This window comes from Amblyomma maculatum, chromosome 4 (assembly GCF_055883805.1).
Source record: "Amblyomma maculatum isolate TAMU_Amacu chromosome 4, ASM5588380v1, whole genome shotgun sequence".
Classification (NCBI taxonomy): Eukaryota; Metazoa; Arthropoda; class Arachnida; order Ixodida; family Ixodidae; genus Amblyomma; species Amblyomma maculatum.
In genome coordinates, this window is record NC_139347.1 from 52603688 (window position 1) to 52611843 (window position 8156).

General features: G+C 43.9%; 1 protein-coding gene across 1 annotated transcript; it reads left to right on the forward strand.

Moving 5' to 3' along the window:
- Positions 1-1155: 1155 nt before the first annotated feature.
- LOC146191022 (iripin-2-like) lies at positions 1156-7831 on the forward strand. The gene is made up of 3 exons (XM_084601444.1): positions 1156-1450; positions 2153-3051; positions 7437-7831. Exons 2-3 carry the CDS (start codon positions 2165-2167, stop codon positions 7744-7746), a joined length of 1197 nt encoding a protein of 398 aa, XP_084457570.1. The 5' UTR covers positions 1156-1450; positions 2153-2164; the 3' UTR covers positions 7747-7831.
- The last annotated feature ends 325 nt before the right edge of the window (positions 7832-8156 follow it).

An 8156-nucleotide genomic window follows, 5' to 3' on the forward strand; every position in this document is an offset into this window, starting at 1 on the left:
TAGCACTTAGCACCCATCTACTACTGAAGTTGGAGACTGGTCTGCTATAGGAATACTAACCGACGGCACATGCACGTCCGATTCCATGCGGTTAACCCGAAGTGTAGGTGTAGACCGAGGAGTGAGACTGATATCCTCCATCTTTTATCCAAAAATAAACTTTAATAGTTCTCATAAAAACGAAAACAAAAAAGCACCAATGGCAAAGAGGTTAACTAGTCTACGACCGGTAGGCTGCCCTACACGTAGGGAGGGGAATAATAGGAGAAAAACGAAAAAAAAAACAAACAAACAGAAAAAAGCAGCAATAAAATGGCTTTTTTACGGTCCATGATCCATTATGATAATAAATATAGAAAAAAAACACGGAACACAAAGGCGGTGTTGAAGCCGCTACCTCATCTACTCTTAGGCGAAGCTCGAGTGTCCACTTAATTATTCGTTTTAGTGCCTCTATTGTATAAACATATTGCAAGGTAAGCAACAGCATTTGATAATTTTGGCAACCTTGGTCACGGTCAGTCCTTATATGGAAGATTCTTGGACTACTGATAAGGAAGTTATTGAAGTGTAGCAAAAAGGTAGCATTTTATTGCCTGTGTGCATAAACCATGACTCAAGCGTTACATCCGCAAACAAACTTGGCCTTGCAATAATATTCGCGTGCAAGTTGTTTAAAAGCTGAAATGCGGAGAACAAGTAGTCCAGCCTCATGGACCTGAGTATGCAGTCTGGATATCCATGCGTGTAACCTGAAGGGCTGTACAGCCGCTCTGGCCACGGCGCAGCAGACTTGCGAAAAGCGAAAAAAAAAAAAAAAAGAAAAGTGCTTAGACGCGTTCAACCACCGCATTAAGCAGACACGTGTAGAGATAGGAAAGAATAAAACGAAAAATTGTTGCCGCTTTAAGTTGTTGCCAGCGCCAATCTTAGGGGCAAAGCACAAAAGGAAAGCAAAAATAGCCAAAATGAGCGCAACCTAATCGCACCGGCTCCGACACAACACATAAGGAGGGGGAAGGAAGCTTCATACTAAAAGTAAGAAGGCAGCCCGAGGCACTACAGGACCTTGACTTTCTTTATCGCTCGCGACGCGCTACCGAAACACAACCCTGCGCAATCAAAAGTCGCTCGAGTAGACGAAGAAACAGAAGGGATGGTGTGGTGTCGCCTGGGAGGGGGTCATGAGATTAGGCGCTATTTTCAAGAAAGTGGAGAGGGTAAAAGCGGACTGTAGTCGGGTACGAAAGCGGTCTCCATGTCACCCTCGACCCTATTGGGCCGCGTATAGACTCTTGCCACCTTCATATAAGCGACACTTGGCACCGGCCCCGCGCACATGTAGCGAAGGCAGTAAGACGGACAGCCACGTTTAGTTCCTTCAGCGACCGTCGCGACAGACTCAGTCGGACTGTAAACAAACCACGTTGAAAACGCAGAGGAGACTAAGGTAAGTCTAAATTCAATTTCTAGTATTTTGACAAATATCACGCATGTACGCACCGTTCCTTGCACAGCTGCATGGTACGAAATATTTTCGCTATGAATGTAAAAATTAGTATTTTATACAAGGACAAGTGGAGTGTCGTGACAGTTCTAATAAGACTGTCAGTTTTTTTATTTTCCATAGCCCAAGCCGGGTATACAGACAATCAAAATTGCATTTGCATTACATATAGTATAAATGTGCTTCTTGACATAGATGGTGTAGATGGGTGTAGTCGCTTCCACTGTGCTTCCCTCACTTTTTGTGGAAACTTACCCACTGTTCATATGGTATACGCTATCGCTGGAAACTTGTTCCAATGCGGCTTTGCGTCAAAACTGCTACTTGCTTTACCGCTGTAGGATCCGGTCCCCTGCCGATATATTTTACACTAAACCTCCTATAACCAACATAAACTCTGCCTTCATTAAGATCACTTCCTACAAAGTGATCATTGTTTTCCGCAGATACAACTTCAGCAATGAGCTGTCCAAATAGAAGAGCTCATTTGCAGTCGCATCTAAGAAACTATTGGCTGTTTTTAACTGTTTCTTAGACCACAAGCTGCCAACTACATCGACCACTTGCTAATTGCATGTTGGTAAGCGTACTGGCACGTATACTGCTGTCTGCCTACATCTTTGTTGCTTCCAACTCTCTGTGCAGACTCATCGCACCATGAATATGCTAGCAACCCTAACCGCCATCGTGGCGGTCAGCTACTTACAGCCAGGCTTCTGCCTGCCAGACAAGGAACAGAGGCTCATAGCAGCCAACAACGAATTCGCCGTCCGGCTTCTCAAGGTCCTGCCCAGCCGACCGGACGAGAACGTCTTCTTCTCGCCCTACAGCCTGTCCACGGCTCTGGGCATGGCTTACGTGGGCGCCAAAGGTGCCACCCAGCAGGAACTCTCCACAGCTCTCGGCTACAACACAGCCTTGCTCAACGAGGATGACGTCCAGGCTGCGTTCGCTGACCAAAACCATCGGCTGCAAGCGCACGCGTCGCAAGCTGGCCTCGAAGTGGCCAACAGCGCTGCCGTTCAGGAAAATTTCAGTGTCCTTGAGAGTTATTACAACGCTCTGAATCATACATTCAACGCTCACGTCTTCAAGGTGGACTTTGAGCAGCACGGTCAGCAGGCTATCGATGTCATCAACGCGTGGGTCAAAGAGGCGACACGGAACAAGATCGACAAGCTATTCGCTGATCCTCTCAGCACCGACACGCGTCTGGTGCTCGTCAACGCCATTATCTTCAAAGGGCTGTGGGAGCTACAGTTTGACCCCAGAGAAACGAGGAAGCACGCGTTCTATAACGGCGGCACTCAGGCCACCGAAGTTGACAGCATGTTTTCGAGGCGAGAGACACTCCGCGGCTTCTCCGAAGAGCTGCAGTCCCAGGTGATCGAGCTTCTGTACCGCGACAGTGATTACAGCATGGTCATCGTGCTGCCACAAGAACGTGACGGAGTAGAAGCTGTCAAGCAGGTCCTGACTGTCGAAAAACTCAACGAGGCCATCTCCTCGCTGAACAACCGTACCGTAGTGATTTCTCTACCAAAGTGAGTTGTTTTCTTGATTCAGCGACAAAGGCACAAGTGGTTAGACCTCTACTAATACATGAAAGTTTGTTTAAACTGACACATTACTTACTGTCTGGTTATCTTGAGATTGCCGACAACCGATTGAAAAAAAAAAGTGCTGCACAGGAAAAAATATCTCAGCGCGAAACAAATGCTCGAAGAGGTATTGTGGCAACACACACACACACACACACACACACATACACACACACACACACACATACACACACACACACACACACACACGCACGCACACGCACACGCACACGCACACGCACACGCACACGCACACACACACACGCACACACACACACACACACACACACACACACACACACACACACACACACACACACACACACACACACACACACACACACACACACACACACACACACACACACACACACACACACACACACAGGCCCCGCCGGGTTGGCGCAGTGGTTAGGGCGCTCGACTACTGTGCCCAAGGACGCGGGATGGAACCCCGGCCTCGGTGGCCGCTTTTCGATGGAGGCGAAAAGCAAGGCGCCCGTGTGCTGTGCGATGTCAGTGCATGTTAACGAACCCCAGGTAGTCAAAATTTCCAAATCAGCGATTTATATATATATATATATATATATATATATATATATACTTGCGAAAAAGATGTTCTTGGTTGGCTGCAGAAGAAATAAATGAAGTGTTAATTATCTTCGCTATATATATATATATATATATATATATATATATATATATATATATATATAAATCGCTGATTTTGGCATCTCATCCCACTAACAGTTCTTGAATGACACTATTAAAATGACATTTGTAGTTGCTGTTGTGAGGTAATCCACCAGGAGCTGAGTTCTCTCAATCAGCTTGATATGAACCATGCATTTTCCGTGTAGTTAAATGTTTCTTTCTACTGGCAGCTTTTGCTTCTACTTCTAGTGTGAGCACTTTTTGCTCGGACAATGCAGGACGCGATTATATGACTATGTAAACCAGCGTAGCAACATTTATGAAGCTGATGAAGTGATAATGAAGAGATGTATCTAAATTTTAAAGAGACGCTCTTAACAACAAAATCCCGCTGAAGCACGTGGCCGAGGAAAAAAAGTTATGACTCTCGCAAGCTTTCGTAAGGGAGTTGCGCTTACGTGAGGGCTCTGTCGAATGTCCTACACAGCGTGCATGCTGTCAGAATGGCTTATCCCCACCTGTATAATAACTGAGTACGTACGACACGCTGAGAAAACAGTCAGCTAGCGAGGTATATATATATATATATATATATATATATATATATATATATATATATATATATATATATATATATATATATATATATATATATATATATATATATATATTAAGGGGAAATGAGGGTACTCGTTAAAATACATGAAGGAAACAAGCCAACAGTCGGCGAGGCCAAGGAAAGTGTTGGGGATGGTACTTTATGTATATATATATATATATATATATATATATATATATATATATATATATATATATATATATATATATATATATATGTTTACGTGGATAATCACAGAAATTAGTAATGTAATCTGTTTAGGGGAAAGATAATTAAACACAAAGTAGAAGAAAAAACAACGTGCCGATGGTGGGAACCGAAACCACGACCTCCGAATATCGCGTCCGCTTTTTTCTTCTACTTTGTGTTTAATTATCTTTCCCCTAAACAGATTGCCTTACTCATTTCTGTGATTATCCATGTAAACATTAAAAAAAATATATAGAAATACATAAAGTACCATCCCCAACGCTTTCCTTGGCCTCGCCGACTGTTGGCTTGTTTCCTTCATATATATATATATCTGTGTTCAATAACATCACCCCACATTTTTTAGGAGAATGTTTGAATGCATTTCATTAATATACCGCACAGCTTTCCAATAACAATCACACTTTTCTATTACCTCTTTTAAAGGTGCACCACATTTGTTTTCAATGTAGTATTATTTGGCTTTTCTATGGAAAGCCTTAATTACTCGTTGTGTCGACAGGACATGCTAGCAAATTTTGCTACGTATGCAAAGCTTAGACTATATTTGTACGCTCACAAAAGGTATGTCCCAATATTCCACAGCTAGCTGCCTGACAATTGCTTTCAAAATGCAACCCACAGTTACTCGCTGCAAGCATAGAAAATATCTTAAAGCAAACTTTTGCCCCTCTTCAGATACTTGGAGCCTTAGTCCACTCGCATCAACTTGCTGATAACAGCATCTCGCAGTTACCTCATATTTAAATGTATTTTAAATTCCTGCACGTGATTTCGAATGGAGAATCGAGCATATTTTCCTATTCGAATATTATATCGCGCTACTGCAGAAGTCAGTCGGCAGCTTAGATAGGGGCGATACAGCGGCCGACATCGACACTCGTTGGTTAAAGGTCACCCTGAGGGTTAAGTATCAACACAAAAGGTCAAAGGTCATGTCCAACATAATGGACAATGTCCACTCAGGTATCCTGGATGTCCTGGGGACGTACCGTGCTATACATCACTTGGCTATGGGTAGACATACTGTGCTGACCTTCACTAAGAACATGGGCATTGTACAGGATTCGTGATCTGGTCTGACAATGTGAAGCTATAAACGCTCAAGCGCTGCGGAAGATCCTGCCGCGATGAGTATATGCACGGTATGAAGAGTTCATCGGCACGAAGCGGAAAATCATGCGAAGGCGTTTATAACCGCGCTCCTTCATGAGCGCAAAGATTGGACAAAGTGGAAGGGCTAAGGCAAGTTCACAGAACCCTGCTTTGGTTTCTGATATCGGAGGTTTCTAAAATCGGAGGACTGCCATTCGCCTAACATAGCTTCTAGTTTATTCGTTTTCCTCATTAGTAGCAAAAAAGGTAATTTTCCGCGAGGTTTAAGTCGGTTTGTCTTGTAGGGCTTAACGTCCCAAGCCTACATCGGGTAATCTAGACGCCATAGTGGACCGTTTCAAAGGTTTTGGACCCCCTGGGGTTCTTAACGTGCACCTACAACGCACAATTAATGCACGGGAGCCTTGCGTACGGCCTTCATCGAAACGTGGCCGACGCGGCCAGGATTCAGCCCCACGCCCTCGGGATCAGCTGTTAAGCGCCGTAACCACTGATGTACCGAGCCGACGCTGCAACTTGCCGGTCACATACTGAATATACTTTGCGTGCGCACTCTTTTAACAGTTACATATTTAATAGCATTAGGAAAATCACCGCTCCATGCAGTAGCGCCGCTGCTGGTGGTTCGCACGATTGACCGTTTTGTACGACTATTCGCATAAGTATCGATTCGAATATCAGCTAACGTATTCGATTCGCATTCGATTCTGTTTTTAGCTTCCCTACCTTTACCATGGTACCCTTACCGTATCCAATTAAGGTTCCAAAAACGTTCTGTTCGCGCATTCCTCTGGCAACGTATAGTACAGGACGAGTTGATCACTAAGCTCCGGCAAAATGAACATTTTGGCATCTCACACGGGGACTGTGATCGGTGTCACTTTGCGATAACATCTGATTGGATTGCAAATATTTATTTCGTCAGAAAAGGCAGAATGCTGATGATCCGTGCTAGGTGACTATCAGTCCACGGTTGAACATTTGACACACTTCTGTCGTACTATTCAAGTAACTACCTCTACACTGCACAGAAGCCAATAGATTCCAAACAAAATTCAATGCCTACGCATTATCCTCCACCTCGCGAGAAAAAGTGCGAAAAAAAAACTATAATGGATGTGCCTATGCATTTTGTTCCGATTTTGATGATGAGCACATTTTGCATTCCTGGTTAAGAGACCACTTTTCTATCGTGTTTTTATTTTTACAATTATTAATAGAATTGTGCCACATATTTGTTCGGTTCAAGCGGCTGACAAAGGAAATAAAATATATAAAACATAATGTCAAATTATTTTCTGATAGATATAGTCGGTGTTTTTCATGTCAAGAGCAAGTTATGGCACAAGACGAATACAAAAATAGCACAAGCAGTAATTGCAAAGAGAATTACAAACGTCATTTTAAGTATTCCAGCAATACCCTTTCGAAGATGTCATTTTAAACACTCTCTGGTGGGTTGTTCGTCTCAAATTTTCCGCCGGAAATAAGAAAATCTGAATATGTTTACGCGAGCAAAGTCCCGCCTGTGCTGCAGAGAGGCACAGAATAGAGAGGCACAGAATAAAAAATGTTATACTCAGTCTGCAACATAGCCATGAGCCCACAGAATTCCTTCTTTTGTTGTAATAGTGTCAGCAATGTCGACAACTGGCAAAAACAATGGCAGAATAAACTTGCAGATTCATCTAATTACCCGCATACCAACACTCGTCCACTCTGCTTCCAGGTTCAAGCTGGACAAATTAAACCCGCTGAAGAGCAACCTAACGCACCTGGGCCTGAGGAGCATTTTTGAAGACGCCGACCTCTCGGGCATCACAGGCGACCGCCAGCTAGTAATCTCCGACGTTGTCCAGCGAGCGGTCGTCGAAGTGAACGAGGAGGGAACCCAAGCTGCCGCCGCCTCTGGCGTCGTTGGTGTCAACCGCATCGGCATCGAGCCATTCCGCTTCATCGTAGACCATCCCTTTCTGTTTTTCATCCGAGACAGGAGAACGCAGGAGCTTTTCTTTATCGGACAGGTCAACAAGCTCTGAGAAAGTTTACAGAATAGACATCTTCAATGCCACGTACTTACGCCACACGCTTCAAACTGATGCAAATAAAGGCGTATTCACTGCATTCATTTGGTCCACAGTTGCGCCTTGTGCGGGTAAAATTAAAATAATTTGCTTGAGAAATGAAAACAAAGAAAACTCCCGAATTATCCCCATTACAGCGACATAAAAAAGTCATTATAGAACCAATACGCAATCAGATAGTCTTAAAGTACCCCGTAGCCCCCCCCCCCCCCCCCCCACCCCCCTTTTATTGGCACAGTGTCGCCGCAAAACAGGAATTCATTTTATTTTATGCAGTTTTGAACCCCAAATTAAAATTGTAAACCCCCGTTTTATGGACACTGGAATGCTCGAACTATACAATACGAGTCAAGGCATTCCCTCTC

Excerpts from the sequence above, each read along its gene's own strand:
- LOC146191022 (XM_084601444.1), top strand. The coding sequence starts at position 2,165 with ATGAATATGCTAGCAACCCTAACCGCCATCGTGGCGGTCAGCTACTTA. Across the intron at positions 3,052-7,436 it reads GTAGTGATTTCTCTACCAAA|GTTCAAGCTGGACAAATTAA; the intron begins GTGAGTTGTTTT and ends CTCTGCTTCCAG.